Source organism: Onychomys torridus, chromosome 16 (genome assembly GCF_903995425.1).
Source record: "Onychomys torridus chromosome 16, mOncTor1.1, whole genome shotgun sequence".
NCBI classification, from domain to species: Eukaryota; Metazoa; Chordata; class Mammalia; order Rodentia; family Cricetidae; genus Onychomys; species Onychomys torridus.
The window spans coordinates 2594021-2616477 of record NC_050458.1 but is presented as its reverse complement, the minus strand read 5'-3'; the positions used below and the strand labels follow the sequence as shown (position 1 = coordinate 2616477).

At 37.2% G+C, this 22457-nt stretch overlaps 1 protein-coding gene across 4 annotated transcripts in view; it reads left to right on the top strand.

Moving 5' to 3' along the window:
- Positions 1–22457, top strand: part of Stk3 (serine/threonine kinase 3) — a 250777-nt gene that overhangs the window by 28970 nt on the left and 199350 nt on the right. For 2 of the 4 annotated variants that reach the window (XM_036208145.1, XM_036208144.1), the window contains exons 2-4: positions 1281–1361; positions 5737–5865; positions 9386–9500. In XM_036208145.1, the coding sequence (XP_036064038.1) occupies positions 1281–1361; positions 5737–5865; positions 9386–9500 (325 nt within the window). Of the gene's footprint in view, positions 1–1280; positions 1362–5438; positions 5460–5736; positions 5866–9385; positions 9501–22457 lie in introns of those variants that run through there. The other 2 variants (XM_036208147.1, XM_036208146.1) reach the window with 2 other exon arrangements.

The following is a 22457-nucleotide window of genomic DNA, read 5'->3' as shown; positions in this document are numbered from 1 at the left end:
GCTCAGGTGTAAGCCTAATAAACCCTGTCCTCCCCAACTTGCTTTTTCATCATGGTGTTTTGTTGTAGCAATAGAAACCCAAACTAAGACAACTATTGTCTCTATATTAACCACTGTTCGCTGCAAAGAGAAGTTCTCTGATGAAGGCTAAGAGCTGCAGTAATGTATAACCTTAAAGATATTTAGAAGACAATTTGATACCATGTTCATTTAACAAAACAGTAGTAGACAGAGTTCTATATTATTATACTTATGAAAGTACAGTGATAAGGAGATTGTCTGTCTCTCTGTGTATATGCATATATTTGGATAACAAAAGTATATCATAGTATAATAATAATTGTAGTCATATAGTGATCTTGTGCTAGTCATATTAAAATTGATTATATGTATATTTACCATAATAGATACATGCCTATAAGGGCAATATGCTGAATAATAATGTTTTGGTTAATGATGAATTATGCATGATGACACTGGCCTCCTAAGATTATATGAAGCTGAAAATTTTCTGTCATTTAGTGATAGTATAGCCACTGTGATCTTTGAATACAACACATAATGTTTATGGTGGTACCGGTATGAACAAGCCAGTGTGCTACAATTCTGTAAAAGCATACACATGCTTTTGTGTACAGTATATACTGCTTGGCCATGATAATAAATGACTATGCTGTTCATTTATGTATTAACTGCACTGTAGTTCTAATAGTTATTTATGAGTATATTCCCACTTATAAAAATGTTTAGTACAAAATTGTAAGCCATGTATGTCTTCTACTATCTCTTCTGATTACCTAATTTTCCTGTTTTGTATGGACATAGTAGTAGAAATTGGCATATACTACCCATGTAATAGGCTATACCTTCTTGGTTTGTTGAAATACATGCCACAATGTTCTTATGATGAAATTGCCTAAAATATTTCTTGGAATCTATGTCCTTTATTAAGTGATTCCTAACTCTATATTGTTGGGTGAAGGCAGTAGAGAACTCAAGAGCCTGCATGAAGTAGAGTATGTATGAAATGCTGTCTTGTATGCTTGAATGAGGGAAATATATTCGTATTTGAATGACAGTCTCACAAAAACTAATAGAAGAGGTTTGTATCCGGGTGTGTTGACTAGGCACATGAGGAACATCATTTGGAAGGAGACTGTTTGCTTTATACCTTTCATATTATTTGTTTTTGAAACATCTGATTATATTGCATATTACATTTTTTTTTTTTTGTAAAAGATTTTAAGGAAAGAATTTTCTTTCTTTTTAAATTTTATCAGTAAGCTAAAAAAGCTGAGTGAAGACAGTTTGACTAAGCAACCTGAGGAGGTTTTCGATGTATTGGAGAAGCTTGGAGAAGGGTGAGTACAAAAACATGAACATAACTTTTAGATATGACAGCTTGGCAGTCTTTCAAGTAGGGTTTGCTTGCTCGAGTTGAATACTACTAATACCAATTAAATTTGGCAATTAATGTCAAATTTAAAGATCAGATTATGACAGCTATGGTAATACTGTCTTTTTTGTTTTTTAGGTTTTTTTTTGAGATAGGGTGTCTCTGTGTAGCTTTGCGCCTTTCCTGGAACTCTCCTTAGAGCCCAGGCTGGTCTCAAACTCACAGAGATCCGCCTGGCTCTGCCTCCCGAGTGCTGGGATTAAAGGTGTGCGCCACCACGGCCCGGCGGTAATACCGTCTTTTAGAGAAGTAATCTCTCTCTAAATCTCTCTCTCTCTCACTCTTTCTTTGTGAAGCAAGAAATGTGCTGTAAAGTTATTTGTAAGAGGTTTGTTTATCTTAGGCTGCATTCTCATTAATAAACTACAATTTTGGCTCTATTAGACTAGTGGCTATAGGTTTGTTTTAGCACCTTATTTTATTTGGGAAAAGGCCAGTAGAAACTGTGAATTGCGTATCTGGAGGAAGTCAGTATGTGTAGACAGAGAATTGTTAACAGTGTCAAAATAATAGCAGAGGAATGTATATCATTTGATTATAGAGAAAGGTAGATAGTAAGTGTAAAATAATTAAATTTATAAGAACATAATATATAACATTGCAAATATAAGATGGAATAAAATGAACTATATTGCTCACTATATGTGAGTTGTCACATTAAAAGATGAACTCTTTGGAGAAAATTGAAGGTAAACTAACCATGTTGCTTACATAAGGCCTATATAAAACAAAACATTGAGGGTATTGGGATGATTCCTGTTCAGAAATCACTATCAGAAAGAATTAAACCTATAAGTAAAACTAAAAAGAAAGTAGAAGGGCAGTATGTATTTTAGATGAATTAAAGTCAGACTGAAAAGAAGTACATTATGTAAAGATAGGAAAGAAAAATTATATCAAAACATTTTTGTCACATGATAACTAAATTTATGATGGGCAAGTTATTACAGTGTCAGTGGACTCTAATGAAAAGTGGGCATGTATCTTTATGTGTCTTTTAGAAAATTGACAGATATAAAACACAGAAAGGGATTAAATGTTGTTAGCAGAATTGATTATATATGTATTTATATAAAGCTTCTGTTTGCATTTATGTATGCTTAGACACACATATATACTTTGTGATCTTCCTTTTTTGGTTTATTTTCAAAGACAGAAACGACAAATTCTAAGATAGACTTTAAAAAAAAATTTTTTTTTGTTTTGTTTCCAATATATCCCAACTGCAGTTTTCACTCCCTCCGTTCTTCCCAGTATTACCTCCCTAGCCACTCCTCCGTGTCCCTTCAGAGACAAGCAGGCCTCCCAGGGACATCAGCTGAACATGCCACAAGATACTATAAGGCCAGGCACAAACCCTCACATCAGGGCTGGACGAGGCAACCCAGTAGGAGGAAGAGGGTCCTAGAGCAGGCGAAAGAGTCAGAGACGCCCACTCCCACTGTCAGGAGTCCCACAAGAACACCCAGCCAACAACCATAGTGTATGTGCAGAGGACCTAGCACAGACCCATGCAGGCTCCCTGATAGCCAGGTCAGTCTCTGAGTCCCTGTGAGCCCTGTCTAAGATAGATTTTTACAAATACATTTTCTGATAGAGTTGGCTAACTTAGAAATAGTTACAAAATGACATATCTCAGTAAATATAAATTGGAAAACATAATCTGAGGTAATCTAAAGGTTGAAGGAAATATTACAGATTATTTAGAGAGCAATGAAAAGAGATGAAGAATGTTCTAGAACCCATTAAGTGAAAAATTTTAGTTTCAGATTTTTTCATTATTAATGAAGGTAAAAAATAATAGTACTTACTTAAACCACTTAATACACACACACACACACACACATACACTGTGTGTGTGTGTGTGTGTGTGTGTGTGTGTGTGTGTGTGACAGAGTCTCACTGTGTAGTCCTGGCTATCCAGGAATTCACACTGTAGACCAGGCTGGCCTTAGAACTCACAGAGATTTGCCTGCCTCTGCCTCCCGAGTACACGACCATTGCCCATCCTAAAACTAAATAATAAAAATACAACAAAAACAGGGAGGGAAAACTGGCTAAAACTGAAATTAATGAAGTAAACAAAAATTTAGGAATAATAAATATATATGAAAACTTTGGAACGTATTTATTTATTTATTTATTTATACTACAGAAGAGTTTTTATTGAGAGAGGATAGAGGGAAATGTGACAAGCCTGTGTGAAACACACGTGATTAAGAGGACAAGAGATGTAATAATTTATTTAAATAGCTTCTGTTATTACTAATAAAAATCAAGATAGAGATATAGCATGGACAGGGCCCTGGGTTCAGTTCCCAGAACCCCTTGTTCATATCCACACACAGGGAGGGAGGGAATGAGAGAATGCAAGAACAGAAGAGCAAAAGTCTACAAGATTCGAACTAAGACAAGGGTGTAAGTCCTCATCAGGAGGAAGTTTGAGAGTTGGGGTGCTGCTTTGTGACAGTTTAAAAATCCAGAAGCTAAGGATTTCTTAGCAGATATAAATTCTGTGAATTGATCTCACAAAGAAGTTAAAACTGAGATTATCACAGAGAAGACAGACAATTTAATATTGATTAAGTAAAATGGAAGGCTTTCTTAGGTGCTTTTCTAGTTGTTGATAAAAATCTCTTACAAAAGCAACTTATGGAAAGAAAGGGTTACTTTGCCATTGTTGGAGGATACAGCCTGTGGCCCCACCCTCTCTAGTCAGCTCCATGCCATGCATGCATACATGCAGCTTTGCTTGGTAGATGTCCCCTAGTTAGGACATCTCCAGTACTCTGTGGTCTCTTCTGCAGGCTAGGCTTCACATCATAGCTTCACACAGCGATCTTTCAGGGCCCCTGTGCATGGATTCCTATACCCTGCTACATATTACCTAGCCTCAGCTGCCCTCTAAAACCCCAGAGTAAGTCTCCACGACCCCTCAATCTTGGATCTTTCTGCATTCAGATTTTGTGACTGTTTAGGCACAGTCTTAACTGGAAGGCACTCAGGAGGGAGATTCTGGGAAACAGAGCTCTCAATTTCTATTATAGATCTGAGATATCCTTGGAGAGGAGGAATGGGGTTGCTAGTTCATGTTAATAATGTAGCATTGAATCCTACCCTAGCTTTTGAGGAAAGGAAAAGCAGCCTTTTCCCCAGTGACTGTCACCATAGTGAATGAAGTTGCTTCCGAGAGCCTGTGCTGCAGGACGTAGTGTCGGTTCATTTGGTTAAGTGTCTTCTTGACTGCTTGTGACACTGCCACTTATTTTAAAAATGTAAATTTGGGAGTGCTTATTTTGTAGTTTGTAATATTAGTAAACACCGGGAACACTATATCTTGTTCTTTTCTATGGAGACAGTGTAGTGAGTCTTTGGAGTCACTCAGTCTGTATCCTCATATTTCAGTGATGAGAATTATATTTTTTCCTCATAATTGAGAGGAGAGTTTGATAATGCTTGTAAAACTTTGTCTAGTACCTACTGCACTGGTTTTAAACCTTGATTGGAGCTCATATTAAATTACAGCAGATGACTTCCTTCTTTATTGTGTCTTCTCTGTAAAGTACATGAATATTTACTTGACAGACTTTCAAGAGCTGGAGTAGACATTAAGTTCTGTGTCTCCTTCTCTGTGAATACCTACGATCATGTTGCCTTTCTCTTGAAGAGATAATACTGAAAGAAGCATTTTGAGGGGACTTTGGCTGAGGATTCTCTGCTTTAGTGTTAAATGGGTCACAGTAGCTGAGTGTTGTGGTGCACATCTGTAATCCCACTCTTGGGAATTTAAGATCATTCTTGGCTATATAGTATGCTTAAGGCCAACCTGGTTCACAAAAGAGTCAAAAATGGGGGAAAAAAAAGGTTCACAGTGAAAGCATCCTGGGATTTTTGCTTGATTCAGCTTTTTCTCTTAACCCGAGACTTGGACTGTTTTTAACTTAATTTTCGTGCTTGTAATTTCCGTTTCTGTCTCCTTAAGCTGCATTTGAGTTGACAAACCGTAAGTTAGTCTACTTGTCTCCTTCCCTTTCCTCCACCTCTCGCTCCTTTCCTCCATAAGAAAATAGCAACTCATTCTGTTTTTACATGATAAATTTAAGTTTGTAATTTGAGCAGTAAAGCTGCTTCATTAACTTATTATTCCTTTATTTTTGTTTTTGATCATTTACATGATGATTTAAGCTTGAAAATACAATATACAAAAATATGTGTAAAAGTCACAGTAGTCTTTAATACAATGATGTGAAAAAAATAATGTCTTGGCTTTCTTTTTTAAGGTCTTATGGAAGTGTTTTTAAAGCCATACATAAGGAATCTGGTCAAGTTGTTGCAATTAAGCAAGTACCTGTTGAGTCAGACCTTCAAGAAATAATTAAAGAAATTTCCATAATGCAGCAATGTGACAGGTACGAAAATATTTTATTTCCTTGTGTTCATTATGATTGCTTTCATTAGTTACATAATAAAATATATTTTTTTGTTACCTATGTAAGTTGTTCATGACTTCACATTAGAAGCAAGATCAATACTAAATAACTCAAGAACGATGTTGTCGAATTGTCCTTTGTTTGGACTTACAACTCTTTGCTAATAAACAGAGATGATATAAAGGAATACAGGGAGGGAATAACCAGCCTTCCTTTCTTTAGGAAAATTTATGGATAGATATTCCGTTTTTGATGTTAACTGGCTCATTTTAATTCTGTATTACATTTTCTGTTCTTGTTTTTCCACTCAGGGTTTCCTATATAGCCTAAGGCTGGCCATGAACACCCCTAGACTGACCTCAAATTTGGGATCCTTCTGTTTCATCCTTCTGAGTTATGGAATGATAGACATGTTCTGCCATACCTGGCATATAATTGTTTTTGTAAATCTGAATCATTCAACAAGCACTCATGAATATTTTCCTCTTGGACAAGTACTGTGTTAGGATCTAGAAATACTAAGGAAATGAAGGTTTTGTTTTCCTTCTTAAAGGGCTAAGATCTAGTTGGGAGGACAAAAACATGAACAAAGAGCTCGCTCTCCCTGAGCATAGTTAGAGTGCTGTGGGTCCTTGGAGTGGTAGTGAGGACAAGGAGACAGGGTGCCTTTCTCAGCCATGGTGATTGGAAGTCCAGAATGCTGAGGACGAGTTAATTTGGTGGAGAAATGGAGGGATAAAAGAGCTAAGTATTACACGGAGAGGTGAAAATACAGTATCTGTATTTGATACAGAGCAATTCAGACTTTTTAGGTAATGAAGAGCCATCAGAGTTTTGTTTGTTTTTGTGTTTTGTTTGTTTTCTTTTCTCCTAAGTCAACAGAACAGTGTGATCAGCCTATTTTTATTGGTTTTAAAGGAAGGTAACTGTGTCAGCTGGGCAACTGTGTAGAACATTGATTATAGTGGGGGAGATGGGGAGGAACCTATAATCCAGTGAAGCAAGTCAGAGGAAACGGAGAAGCAGTGGGGTAATAAGACGTTGCATTTCAGCCCAGTAGTCACCTATTAAAACAGCCAGAATAGCTAAAGCTCAGCCAGCCCTAAGCACCAGCCATTCTGTGTTGTTTTTACTTGAAGACTTTCTACAGTTCTAAGGCTCTACTGAAAAGTCTTCTCTGACAGTCTTAAGCCTCTTTAATGATGTCTTAAGAAAATAGGTCTTTGTGAATGAAAACATGACATAAGAGGAGGAGGCCAGGACTACTCCTGAAGCATGGAGAAGGTTTTGATTGTAGATGTAAGGGAGAAGGCTCGCAGAGGGAGGAGTCCATGCTGAGTATGGCCGTCTGACTTGACCGGACCATGAGAGGACTGGGAGGGAGAGCAACAGAGGAGCCACCAGCCAAGAGATGCATCCCCAGTCAAGAGGCCGAGATAGCAGAGCAGCCCCAATGGCAGTTATATAGGGATCAGGCTGGGGGTAGGGAGGTAGAAGCCCCGCCCCTGGGAGGGCCGGGTTTGGGTTGGGGAGGTTGCTGAGAAGAGGTACTGAGGGATGCTGGGAGGAGCCACGGGTACTGAGACTTGTCCTGGATTTGAGGCCTAACAGTCTCTGCTCTGTGAAAGTTAGTGCACTACCTGCAGAGGCCAGAAAATGTTGTTCACAGGTTGCATGCTGGGAACTAAAGGCAGGTCCTCTGTAAGAGCAGTGCACGTTCCCATATGAAATCTTTCTTTTGTCCTTTTATAAAATTTATGTTTATTTGTTGTGTGTGTTATGATTGTGGGTGGGTTTTCCATGTGCACATGTAAAGGTCAGAGGAGAACTTTCAAGAGTTGGGGATTTAGTGCAGGCCATCAGTCTTGGAGGTAAAAACTTTTACCTGCTGAGTCATCTCGCTGGCCCTGTAATACTTTTCTTATCTGATTCTTATATTTTGTTTATCTGACACTGATATAATGGTAAAGTAGCCACCCTTTGATAGTAGCCTTTACTAGATGTACCCTGTAAGCAAACTGTCCTCAAACAAACTTCATTTTTTCTAGGTGTTTTACCCATGCATGTTTATTTGTAAAGCATCTTCTCTTTGCCACCTATGGGTTGGAATAATGAAAATTTTTTTCTTTTTAGATTTATTTATTTTATTTTATGTGTATGGATGTTTTTGCAGAATATCTCTGCACTATATTCATATTTGGTACCTGTGGAGGCCAGAAGAAGGTGTCAGATCTCATAAAGCTGAAGTCACAGGTGGTTGTAAAGCTACCATGTGGGTGTTGGGTATTAAACTTGGGTCTTCTGGAAGAGCAGCCAATTTTCTTAACCACTGAGCCATTGCACCATCCCCTGGAATAATTTTTAAAATAGTTTTGCTTAGACTAAACCCTTTCTACCACATTCTCTCCAATTGCCCTTCTTTGAGCTTGATTTACATAGAAGTGTGTGCAACACAGTCTCTGCTGTTTTGTAGTTTTAACCCTTCTGTGTTTTCTGTGATTTTGGATACTTTCTCTTTTAGATAAGTGTAGGCAGAAGTTTCTGTCCTGGAAGCCACTCCCAAGTAACCATACAGAGGCTTAATATTAATTATAAGTGCTCAGGCAGTAGCTCAGGCTTGTTATTAGCTAACTCTTACATTTACATGGTTTGGTACCTTTTCTTAGTACAGCATGTCCATTTTGCTTCTCTGCATCTGCTTGATACTCCTCTGACTCCATCCTTCTTTCCAGCATTCTGTTTGACTCTCCCACAACCTTATCCTGTTCAGCTGTTGGCGAGTCACCTTCTTTAATAAACCAATCACAGCAGCATATATTTACAAAGTGTAAAATATTCCACAGATAAGATATTTTATATACCAATATATGTAGCTTATCTTTAACAATCAATAATTGTAATAGAGTTCATTGTTTGCTTCTAAGTTTTTCTGTAAATGACTGGGGTGTAAACACAGCTTATTCATCTCTGTAAGATTTAAACTGTCAGTTCAGAAATACTCTAAATTGTTAATGATATTGATTGAATATATGCTGTTTGTGTAGGTAATTTTTTCTCAAGAACGGTACAAACAACAACATGAAAGAAAAAATATGCCATTTGACTTTGTTGAAATATACATAATTTTGAAGCTGAGCATTAATAGTGAATGAAAAATCCTTTAGAACCATTTTGCTTAAAATGTTTTTGTTAAAGGAAACTACCTTCATTTGTTTCTAATATTAAGTAGTAAATGCTTTGCCAAAATGAAGCATTATTTTTGTTGGGAATCATTCAAAACACTTGGGCCTCCTCAGGCTTGTAATCTTGTTAAATTTTCATCCATGAAGTAAAACCTAATTATACGCAGTTTCTAGGCTCTAGCTATAGACAATTTAATGTAAATAGAAGTTAACTCATTAAATTTATTTATTGAAACATGAAATGTTGAGAATACTTTATATTATGATTAAGATAAAACCTTTCTTTGCAAATGAACCATAACTGTCTTTCTCTTCAGTCCCTACGTGGTGAAGTATTATGGCAGTTACTTCAAGAACACAGACCTGTGGATTGTCATGGAGTACTGTGGGGCTGGTTCTGTCTCAGACATCATTAGGTTACGGAACAAGACAGTAAGTATTCAAAACTGTTTCCTTAATCTCATTTAAAGGTTCCACTTTAGAATCTGACTAATATTTTGTCACAAAGAAAATATTAGTGGAAAAAAAGGAGGTTGAGAAATAGGCATGCGTCTTTTTCTAAGGCAGATTGAGTCACCTGGTGACCTCTCAGGTACTGGGGAACTGCCAGTCCTTTGAGAGTCAGAATATGCATAGTAATCTAAATTCAGTAAATCAATTGGAATTCTGTTTAAACTTCATAACATTCATTACATTTCCTCATCTTAATTTTTCTGTATTACTATTTTTAGCTGGTAAATAGATGAAGTTGCATTTCTGAAATTTTGAAAATAATTGAAAATTTTTTGTTTTTCAAGTGTTCAACAGGTGTGTGGAAATGAAAGTGCTAGATCTCTCTCCCTCCCTCCTTCCCTCCCTCCCTCCCTCCCCCTCTCTCTCTCTCTCTCTCACACACACACACACACACACACACACACACACACACACGTGCGTGTACACGCGCGAAGTTAATAAAACCTAACATGTAAGGTTCAGTGATCTTTTAATGTGGGTGGCTAAAAAGAATTATCAATGAAATGATTTGTAATTCTGTAGAACAGTAATTTAGTTTCTATATGAAGTTACTATATGCTGTCAAACATGTCCTGGTAAAATAAATTCAGAAAAAGTACATAACTACTTGCATCAATTTGTGGTTAACCAGAGTCATTTTAAAGTTCTGATTGGTGAAATACTTGGACGTTTATTCTAATTTTTTTCTGTGGAGAAAATAAATAGGATTTCTTTAAAAGGAAGTGAAACAGAAGTTTAAATAATCCTTGTTTTGACAGGATTAAATCATCTGTGACATTTTAATTAAGTATCTTAGAATTTCTATTGTTCTTAACTAGCATTTATGTAAATCAGATGATTTTTGAATGGCAGAATAATTAAAATAATTACACCCTAGTTAGAAGAGTGTTAGAAAGTCATTTCAGGGCTAACATCACTCCATTGGGTTTTTAAAATGACCAAATAAGAGATGGAGTAGAAGCATGTGAAATAGAAAATTTTAACATCTATTTTCATGGTTTTAGAGTATTAATGTTACTATTTTGAGTACAGAGTAGGTAGTTGATTCAGGAAGTTTCTTCCTTGTACCAATCATTACGAGCTGTGAAAGTACAATTCTTATGGATAGACCTGGATATGACCACCATCTTGAAGATAATTGACTTCACCACTCAGCCTCTGAGGGTTCTGCCCCTTCATATCCTTTGTAAGGAGTCAGTCCCCTGGCATGTTGGGATCCCTGCATTAGGAACAGCCCAGTCACTATTTTCGCAAAATAGTGAACACCTATCTATTCATGAAGAAGACTAGAAGGCACAGGAGACGGATGTGGCCGGGGGTGTCTGTGCTGCTTGCCTCGTTTGGCAGTTTGTGTCACTTCTCAAGAGCGTTAGTCGACTCGCCGTCTGGTACAAGGCCATCCCCCCATTTATTATCTAAAAGGACTGACATTGTTTGGGGACTAGGAATAGAAGGATATGTTTCATTTCTTTTTGGGGTTTTGGGAATTGAACCTAGTCCCCCATCAGATTCACTCTAGTAGTTGTTTTCATGGTCATAAAACAGTGCTTTTCATGGCCACTTTAGGATTTACATGCTCTGTTGTTTTTGTTATATGCTTTGTTGTTTAATTCTGTGTGCACATTATCTGTCTATCTATCTATCTATCTATCTATCTATCTATCTATCTATCTATCCATCTATCCATCTATCCATCTATCCATCTATCCATCTATCCATCTATCCATCTATCCATACATCCATACATCCATACATACATATATCTATCACTACATAAACACTTGGCATTTTTATTTACATTGGCAATGCTTATAATAATTTATCCATGAAGTTTTGCTTTAATTACTTTTATTTCTCTTTACATTTCCCAGTTGGATGCAGAGCATCAACTTTTTTAAATGTGTAAGATGGTGATTTAAGTTTTTTGAGATGTATTTTATTGTTTTAAAAATAGGAATTGCTTTTATTTTTTCTATGGTACTGGTGATTGAATGCAAGTGACTCTTGCATGCTACATAAGTTCTCCACCACTGAGCTGCACCCAGAGCCCTCTCTCTCTGGTTTTGTAAATCTTGGTTGACAGTTTCTTTAGCATTGGAAGATGCCGTCTCATGACTGTCTAGCTCCCTTGTCTCTTCTAGTAAGTTTTGCTGTTGTTTCTTTGAAGATAACCTGTTTCTATTTTCAGGATTTAACCTTTGGATTTCAGAAGCTTTGCTTTGATATACCTAGAATAGGCTTTTAACATTTTTAAAGGTATTTGTGTCTTGTTTTGATGAGTCTCATATATATAATTTTTTGGAATTTATGCCTTGTTTTGATGTACCTAGAATAGTGGTACTCCCTCCTTTCTTTCTTCCCCTGTTTCACCCTGTTGTGAGTGATTCTTGGATCATTTCTTTTTTTCTCGATTTTCATCATTTTGGTCTGTGTCTGATTATCTTTGAAATAGTGTCTCTAATTCCAGCACTTGAGAGGCAGAAGCAGGCTGTGTGAATTCTTGAACTCCTTGAGTTCAAGGCTAGTATGGCCTACATACTGAATTCTAGGCCACCCAGGGCTATGTAGTGAGATTCTGTCTTTTAAAAAAAATGGAAGTGAGTGGTGTAGCTTGGTAGGGTACTTGACCAGCATGCATGAAGCCATCAGTTTAATCCTTGTAATAGCAACAGTAACAAAAATAAAAATAAGAGATCATTTGAATCTGTAAATATTGTTGTCTTCTTCCACCAAAGGCTTTTTGCTTGATTCTGTCAGGTAGCAATTCTGGACCACATTAATCCAATCTGGATCAGAGATAATTTGAATCTGGCCTGCTTTTATAGGATGTAGAGCATAGTTGGTCTTTCTTGTCAGACTTTCTTTGGACCTCCAGCCCACAAATAATGCATGGAACTTAATTATTAATTATAAAAGCTTGGCCTTGTTCCCAACTAGCTCTTATAACTTAAATGAACCTGTTTCTTCCATTCTGTATATCTGACTTATAGGCATCTCCTGTGCATCTAGATTCATCTCCAGTTCTTCTCTCTCCCTGGAAGTCCCGCCTATTCTCTTCTGTCTAGCTATTGGCCAGTCAGCTCTTTATTAAACCAACCAGAAGTTGCCTTTCACACAGTGTAATAAAATATTGTGCAAAAGTAGGGCTAAATGACTCCTTGGAAAGTCCTAATGTTGATCTTCCTTGTTTAGAATTTGTTCTTTGTTTTGGCCTCATGGATTTTATTGCTTAATTTATAGGTATCTTTTGAGAACTCACTTGGTAGACCAGGCTGGCCTCGAACTCACAGAGATCTGCCTGGCTCTGCCTCCTGAGTGCTGGGATTAACCACCACCGCGCGGCTTTTTTTTTTTTTTTTTTTTTTTTTTTTTTTTAAGATTTAATTATTTATTATGTATACAGCATGTTTGACTGCAGGCCAGAAGAGGGCACCAGATCTCATTACAGATGGTTGTGAGCCACCATATGTTTGCTGGGAATTGAACTCAGGACCTCTGGAAGAGCAGTCAGTACTCTTAACCTCTGAGCCATCTCTACAGCCCCTGGAACATTTGTTTAATGGTGCAAAGATGTTACATTCTTTTATGTTGCATTTGTTTAACTCTGTGAAGCTGTGTTGCTTTGCCTGTCTAAAACACTTGATTGATCTAATAAAGAGCTGAACCGCCAATAGCAAGGCAGGAGTAAGGATGGGGGAGCTGGTGGGCAGAGAGGATAAAATAGGAGGAGAAATCTGGGAAGAAAGGATCTAGGAGTGAGAGAAGGAGGAGGACTCCAAGTGCCAGCCACCCAGCCACACAGCAAGCTATGGAGTAAGAAGTAAAGAAAGGTATATAGGCTAAAGATAGAAGCCCAGAGGCAAAAGGTAGACTGGATAATTTAAGAAAAGCTGACTAGAAATAAGCTAAGCTAAGGCTGGGCATTTAAGAGTAATAATAAATCTCCATGTGTTTATTTAGGAGCTGGGTGATGGCCCCAAAGAGCCAAAGAGTGAATCACCAACAGCAACTTCAACAGCTACACTTCTGTACCTGACTGGTCCCACACAGCCTCCTTGTCCATAGCAGCATGCTGGGGAGCATCTGGCACACTGTTGGCACAGCAGAACCTTTTCCCACTGGCTTCTCCGGGTTTGCTCTAGCAGCTTCTAACTTAGCTGCTGTTCATTCTCTGTGTCATTTGGGGAAGGTCCATTTTTTTCTTGTGTAGAAATCTATTTCTCATGAGACAGTTATGCATCCTTCCACCTGACTACTACCCTACTCTGCCAAAACTGAATTCAATGGCTCTGTGGGCAGTCCTTTTCTTCTAGTTCGTCTATGGACTAGACTATTTTTGTAGTAAAAACAAACTTTTAAATCTGTGGCACACTTGATACCTGGGATGCAATTTCCCTTAATTCTCTTCTTTCCCCTTGATCTCCCACGTGGTGTTCAGAAGAAGGTGTCAAGTTCCACAAAAGGTCTTGCTGTTTTTATATTTGGAATTGTATTTAACTTATAATTTGGGTCAATTGACATTTCACCATTCATAGTTATAGAATGTCTTTATATATAGTCAGTTTTCAGAAGAGTAACTTCTCTGCTCATGTCTTTCAATGCCCTTCTAGGTCGTTTTGAAAAACCCTGTACATTTTAAACTGCTTTGTTTTTAGGGGCTTTGCCATCTCCCCCACCCCCTTGAATGGTGCTTTCTTTCTGCTTCTACTTTTTAGTTGGTTACATAATAATTTTTGGATATTATTATTATTCATGATTGCATGCGCAGTCCACTTTGCATTTGTTCTGTCCCTGTTGCCTGATTTTTACCAATTATTGGTTTGTTTTCTTTCTACCAGACACCCTTCTTGTAACTGAACTAATACGGTCCTGTTTGATTCTTTGTATTGGTTCTTGTCCAAAGCACTAGTCTTTCCTTTTTTATCTTTTCTTTTAAAAATTTTTTATTATATATATTTTTGTTTTTTTCATACATTTTATACACACACACACACATATATAATGTATACACACATATGTTATGTGATCTCATGAGAGTCTGTTAAAGATGAATAAGAATTTATTAAGATATAAAATGGGGATAATACACTCATGGATACAGAACAAAATAAACTGCTGTCATTGTCCTCATTCTGTCCAGGGGTAAAGGGAACCAGTTGTCTGGTCTCCAACTGTCCAAGAGAGAGCAAGCGCACCCCCTCCTCAGTTTTAACTAGTCACATACCTCGAAAGGGCCATGCCCATCAGGACAGCTAGCCAAAAGGTCATTGGCTGAACTGAATATATTTCCACAACACTTCCCCTATTTTGTCTAAATAAATGGGTTCTAACACATAGCTATGTACAATAAGAACAATTATCAGGTATAGTTTAGAATAAAGAAAGGACAATAATATAGTTCAGAATAAAGAAAGGATAATAATGTAAACAAAAATGGAATTACAGTCAACAAGAACAACATCAAGCAAGAAACACATACTAAATGTCCAGGCCAAAGGTAATTGGCAAGTTACAGAGATTACTCCAAAGCTGTCCTATCCTGAAGAATCTAACTCTAGTACCTGATATGCTCTTAGCTAAAATATGAGAGCATTATAACTAAAACTATCTAGTCTTCAACCCATCAAAGACCTGAGATGGAAAATGATATTACCTGAGTAAATAGGAAGTGCAAACAAGCAATTTCTGAAAAATATAAGAAATGACAGAGACAGTTGGCTGTCTCGACAATCACCCAATGTTTCTCTGCAACACTGGGGCATCCACTATTGGCTACAGACCTAGAATATCTGACAGACCTTTTTTAGAAGCAGGAAAATTTGAAAAATTGTCCTATCCTGTCTTGGCAAGTTCAGCAGTCGCTTTTCCTTGTGTCCTGCTCGTCCGGATGGACAGCATGCGTACTGTCAGCAGTCGAGGCAAGGGCAGTGCTTTGCCCAACAGGCCAGTTTTGCCACGAAGAAGACAGACTCCATATGGAGTGTCTTCTATGCCCATCATATTCTCGGGAGTAGATCAGTGCTGGAAGCAATCATGTCTCATGTCAACAGAATTCTAAGTTATTAAACATTTAAATGCCATATTCTCTGGATCTTTGAAGTGTTTAAAGATTACCTATCCATCTGAAATATATCTGTTTCTCTAGAAAACCTAACTAACATGACTATAAGTTTGACAAGCATGGGTGACTATTGACTTGTAATTCTTTTTTTTTTTTTTTTTTTTTTTTTGAGCTGAGGGTCGAACCCAGGGCCTTGCGCTTGCTAGGCAAGTACTCTACCACTGAGCTAAATCCCCAACCCCTGACTTGTAATTCTTAATAACCTATGTAGGTTAAAGACTAAAACTTCACATTATAAAAATAAACAATCTTTAAACAGATGTACAGTATAAGGACAATGCCCTCAAATATGATAATATACAAAAATATCTTAATCAGACATAGAAATGTATAGTGTAATATGAAAAAAATCCTTAATTTGTATCAATATACAAAATATCCCAAACAGAAGTAGAACATACATACATAATGACAAATAAAATTTTACGTTTGTATCAATATGAAAAAATATTTTAAACAGAAGTAGGAACATATGTACAATATGAAAAATATGGTTTTGAATTTGTATCAGTATACAAATCATTTTAAACAGGAATACAAAAATAATTTTATGCCAGGCGGTGGTGGCGCACACCTTTAATCCCAGCACTCGGGAGGCAGAGCCAGGCGGATCTCTGTGAGTTCGAGGCCAGCCTGGTCTACCAAGTGAGTCCCAGGAAAGGCTCAAAGCTACACAGAGAAACCCTGTCTCAAAAAACCAAAAAAGAAAAAATTATGTTCGTATTAATATACAAGAATCCATACTATATGTAAAACTGATAGTTGTTAATTTAGTTTACAAGTGGATACAATAATCTACTTTATTTCCTATCCTACCTGTCCCATTTTTTCTATTCCAAATGAGATTCCTGATCTAACTTTATTGTTCTGCCCCCAACCCTATAACAGCTTATAACCGACTCCTAACAAATGAAAATTATTGCTAACCCTGAGAAAACAAAAACCTGTTGTGAGAGGGGGGTGTCATTTTCTTAGAATTGTTTCCTGCTGTTCGGGGCGATGGTATCTCTGTGGGATCCTGTACAAAACTAGAACAATGGTTAAGTCTCATGAGGACTAGCTGTAACAATTGTAGCCAGTCTCAGAGTAATGGGTAAAGCTTATCCAAAGTTATGGCTAGAAGTGTAAGATGGTGGACCATCTCAGCTAGCCACCTTGGAACCATCCTGAGCAGTTTGCTGTCCAAAGCTGATCTTTAAGTGATGTTTAACAGCTCAGTGGCATCATTATGAACCAGGTAGAATTGTTGTTGTGGGGCCCCTTCTTCCTTCTGGAGACTTCAGAGTGATATCTGTTAGGAAAAATTTACTGTTCCCTGTGGAAAACTTAAACATTATTAATATCAAGACAGAAAGTGTAAATTTTAAGATACTAATATATCTAAAGAAAGGTTCTAAAGAATCAAAAATAAGTATGAGGAGAAAGATTTGTAATAGCAATAGTCCCTAGAATTTGGTTTTCTTCTGTCCCACATCAGGTGGCTCTTTTGATATGAGACAGAAACTCTAAATTTGTCTTTCAACAATATGCTTGGATTTAGAAAAGGAGAAGGCCATGCTCTAACCCCAAATCCAGCTGTAATTTTTAATTGAGTTGGGACTATAACTTTTCTAAGAAGTAAAGAGATATCAATGTTTAGGTAGTGAGATTTTACACTGTAGATAATACTGGTGCCATTAGTCAGATTTTTCTTTGCTTGATAATTTTTTTTCTCAATTATGGTGATATTTTATTTTTACTGAAATGTGATTTTATTTGTATGTTAATAAATAAAGTAGCCTTAGGGTCAGAGCTAATAGCAAGCCATAGCAGAAGCCAGGTGGTGGTGGCATACACCTTTAATCCAGATCACATGACAGGCAGATCTCTGTGCGTTCAAGGACACAGCCAGCATGGAGACACACGCCTTTAATCTCAATACCAACCATAGAAGACCTGGAGGTCTGTACAGACAGGCAGTGACAAGGAGGTCATGTGGTTGAGTTTACAACCAATGAGAAGGCAGAACAGAAAGTCTATAAAAATACAGACACACAGGAAGTAGAGCTCTTGCTGAGGGAAGGACAGCAGTGGCAGGAAGGGTAAGGAGGTTTTAAGCTTTTGCTCTGGCCTCTTGGCTTTTAACTCTGTATTTGGCTCTGTGTTTCTTATTTAATAACACCATTCATCTACACTGAGTAGCTTTCCCTTCTTCCTTAGACATCTAAATGTTCAAGGTCTTTTGACTTCTTGAAAATGGATATTTCTATTTTCCTGTAAAGACAAAAATAGAAATCTGCCCTGACCCATATTTGGTGGGTTTTCCTTTTGACTTGTAGAGTTGTCACATTGGTGGATGAGCTATCTCTTCTCCTTATTAAGAGGTCTCTCCTGTTCAAATAGAACCTATATTAATTTTGATGGTATCTGTAGCTTTTCTTCTCCCATAGAAACAAAAGCGAAACCCCTTCTCCAATGTAGCACATTGGTTTTCATTTTGAGGTCAACACATCTTTGAAGTACACAGGTTGATTTCACTAAGTCGTTTTTTCTGTCGTCCAATGTCTTTCTTCTGCTGTTGTTCCTTTTCTCATTAGCATTTAGAAAATTCAAGGTTAATAAGGCACTATGCAGTTTATCTCTAGGGGTCTTAGTTCTCCCTTTAGTTTATTAAGCATTTTCTTTAAAGCGCAATTAGATCTTTTTACAACCGCTTGTCCTGTATGATTGTGTGGTATGCCTGTAATATGCTTTATATTATTATATGCAAAAACCTGTGTAGCAGGAATCTTAACAGATATTATTAATAAGAACAAACCTGAGGCCAGTTATTGGGGTGAATGCTGGAAGATCAGAGAGATAGAACAAGCCACAGCTTCCTCACCTTGCCAGTTCCTCAGCTGGTCTTATTTCCTTAGACTGGAAGCTTCTGACTCCTCATCCACATGAATCTCAGCTGAACTGTGTTGCTCCAAAGACCATGCTTAACCAGCCAAATGCTTCTAGTTTCTGGTCTTCACGCCTTATATATCTTTCTACTTTCTGCTATCACTCCCTGGGATTAAAGGCTGGGTTTCTGGGATTAAAGGCGTGTGTCACCATGCCTGGCTGTTTCTAATGTGGCCTTGAACTCAGAGATCCAGAGGTACTTCTGTCTCTGGGATGCTAGGATTGAAGGTGGGTGCTATTCTCATGTTTAATATTGTGGCCGTCCTGTCCTCTGACCCCAGATAAGTTTATTAGTCTGCACAATATTTTTTGGGAACATAATACCACAAACCTGTTTCATTTTACTAGACAAATATGCTGGAGCATTGTCAGTCTCAATTTGTACAGGTATACTCGTGATGGCCATGACTTCTAATAGGTGTGTAATTGTAGAATCAGCCTTTTCATACTCAAAGCAGGTGCCCATTGAAATACCGAAAAATGTATCTATTGTATGGTGTGTTTTAATTTTCTAAATTCTGCAAAATGAAACACATCCATTTGCCAAATTTCATTTCTCTGTATACCTTTAGAGTTACTTCCTGCAGGTAATGGAGTTTGGTTATAGAAGGAACAAGAAGGACTTTTTTTTCACAGTTTCCTTGGGTTGTTGCCAAGTGATGAAAAAATCCTTTTTCAAACTTTTGCTATTGAGGTGGTTTTTTTTTTTTAATGAAATTCTGAGGCCTTCAGCACATTTCTTATTAATAACTGACCAATTTCATCATTGCCTTGTGCTAGAGGGCCTGGCAGATCCATAAGGAATATGATGTATTATATATATATATATATGAATGAGATGATTCCTATTCCTATTTCTGACTGTTTCCTGTGTTTGTATAAATAACAAAGTTAATTCTGTTTTATCAGGAATAAACTCCGTGGTTTCAATATGTAAAACAACTCTTTCAGCATATTGAGAATTAGTAACTATATTGAGAGTTTCTGTAAAATCCATTAGTACCATAAGAATGGCATGCAATTCTGACTTTGTACAGAATCATAAGGGCTTTGAACCACTTTACTTAAATCTCCTGATTTATGTCCTGCCTTTTCTGATTTATTTGCACCAGTATAGAATGTAGGGACTACAGAGATTGGTGTTCTCCATACAATGTGAGGAAGTACCCAACTGGTTCTTTTTGTGAATTTAAGTCTCTTGCTTTTGGGATAACTGTTGTTAATCTCTCTCCCAAAATTACTGCAGGCTCTTTGCCAATATTCATTTTCTGTCCATAAAGAGAAAATTTCCTCATTAGTTAAAGGTACTATGATTTCTGCTGGGTCCTTTCCTGTCAATTGATGAAGTCTTAATTTTCCTTTGAAAATCAAATCAGAAATCTTTCCCACAATGTCTTTAATTTCTTACTCTGTTTATGTGATAGAAATATCCCTTCCGATGTAGTATCTTCCCTCCACATTAAAAACCCTGTAGGGGAATACATAGAGGGTAATGTGATCAGAATGTAGTTAAGCTCTAGATCCGCATGTGCCTCCTGTAATTTCTTTTCCACCAAAGCCAATTTTCTCTTGGACTATTTAAGTCCTCATCACCATCCAAGGTTTTGAACAAATTACTCAATCAGTTTTTATCTCAGTAGTGGACTGTAAATTGAAAATGTCACCTAGCAATTCTTGAAACTCATTAAGAGTCCACAATTGATTTCTCCTGATTTGTACATTTTGAGGTTGAATTTTTTATAGACCTGTTTATTTATATCCTAAGTAATTCATAGAATCTTTTCTTTGTATTTTTTTCAGGAGCAATTTGTAACCCCCAGTGAGGCAAAACTTTCTTTATTTCCTTGAACATTTTTTCTAAAGTATCTACCTTTGAATCAGCTAATAAAATATGATCCATTTATGGTAAATTCTAGATTGTGGAAACTGTAAACGAATTATTTCCAACAGTCTTTGCACAAAATATTGGCACACATTGGGGCTATTTAACATTCCCTGTGGGAGAATCTTTTATTGATATCTCTTAAGTAGATACTGTGAAGGCAAATTTTTCTCTATCTTTTTCTTGTAAAGGTATAGTGAAGAAAAAAATCTTTTAAGTCAATAACTGTAATAGGCTATTCTATAGATTACATAGAAGGTGAGGGTATTCCAGACTGTAGAAAGCCCATCAGCTGAATTACTTTATTTATGGCTCTCATATCTATCAGCATTCTTTGTTTTCCAGATTTTTTTTTAATAACAAATAGAGGAGAATTCCAAGGGCTGGTAGATTCTTCAATATATCAAGCATTTAGTTGCTCCTGATCCAGCTGTTCTAAGGCCTGCAGTTCCTCTGAGGTCATAGGTCACTGCCCAACCCAGACAGGTTTGTCATTTAACCATTTTAAAGGTGGGCCTGTTGGTACCTCGGAGAGATCAGCAGCTGTTGTGCCCTGTTTTTGTACAAACTGAATGTTCAGTGACTTCTTATAATATTCTTCCCAGAAACATGAATTGGTTTATGATCCACTTCTGAGATTGGAGGAATATTTATCTGGGTATTACATTGCTGTAACAGATCACGACCCTATAGATTCACTGCTCTCTTAGCCACATATGGCCTCAACTTTCCTCTCTGCCTTTCTAGCCCTATGCATTGAAGTCATCTCATGCTTTGTTTTACCTGAGATAGGGTTCCAATCCCCAAGAACTGAACATCTACCTCCTGGAGAGGCCAATTTGGATGCCATGATTCTGGTGTAATTATAGTCACATCCACCCCTATGTCCAGCAAGCCCTCAATTGTAATGTTACCAGCAAGCCCTCAATTGTAATGTTACTTATCTGTACCCTTAGCTTTGGTCTGATCATTTATAGAAGTTGCCAAACTATTCATTTTATGGTTCCCCCTGGAATTTTTGATTCATCTCCCAAAGCTATTCTATCATCTAGAGCAGTATGGTTTTTACAATAGGCATTGGATTCTCTAATTGTTGTGGGGAGGAGTTTCCTCCACAGTGACTGGGAGTGACTGGACCATGTTTGACTTGGGGACCTGTGCGAGGATAAAAGATTGCCTTGTTTGTCTGTTGTTGACCAGCATTCATTGGTTCAGTGTCAGCCTTTGCCTCATCTGCATAATTCAGGTTGGGGCCTTCTATTTTGATCATTCCTAGAAGAAAAGATTGTTTCTAGGAACGTCTTGTATACAATTTCTCTTTAGATGGCTTTGTTTGCCACAATTAAAACATTTGACACTTTTATTCAGACTTTTGGAAATCACCTCTCCTATCTAAGCCTCATCACTATAATTATGAGACTCAGTATTGACTGTATGTTGGATTAATTCTTCTATGGTGTCGATCTGACTTTTAAAGGTGCAATTACCTTTTTGCATTCTAAATTAGCATTTTCAAAAGCCAAAGTTTCAGCTAGTACTCATCTAACTTCTTGATCTGATATTATGTTATTTACAGCTTTAGTCAGTCTTTGGAAAAAGTCAGCGAAGGGTTCTTTTGAGCCTTGTATGACTTTAGTAAATGGCTCAGTTCTTTTTCCTGATTCTTAAATCTGATCCCAAGCATTTAAGGCTGCCATACAGCATAGGGACAAGGTGTATTCATCAAAGGTAGCCTGATTATTTATATCAGCATAATGGCCCTCTCCAAGAATATGATTTTAGGAAATCTTGAGACTTCTAATCTTACCTTGTTCAAGGGCCTTAGCTTCTTCTTTCAACCAGCTTTTCCATTGTATCTGAGGACCATATTCTAATACTGCTGAGAGTAATTGATTCCAGTCATTTGAAGTGATTCTATTCTTAGAGAACTACATATTCAGCATCT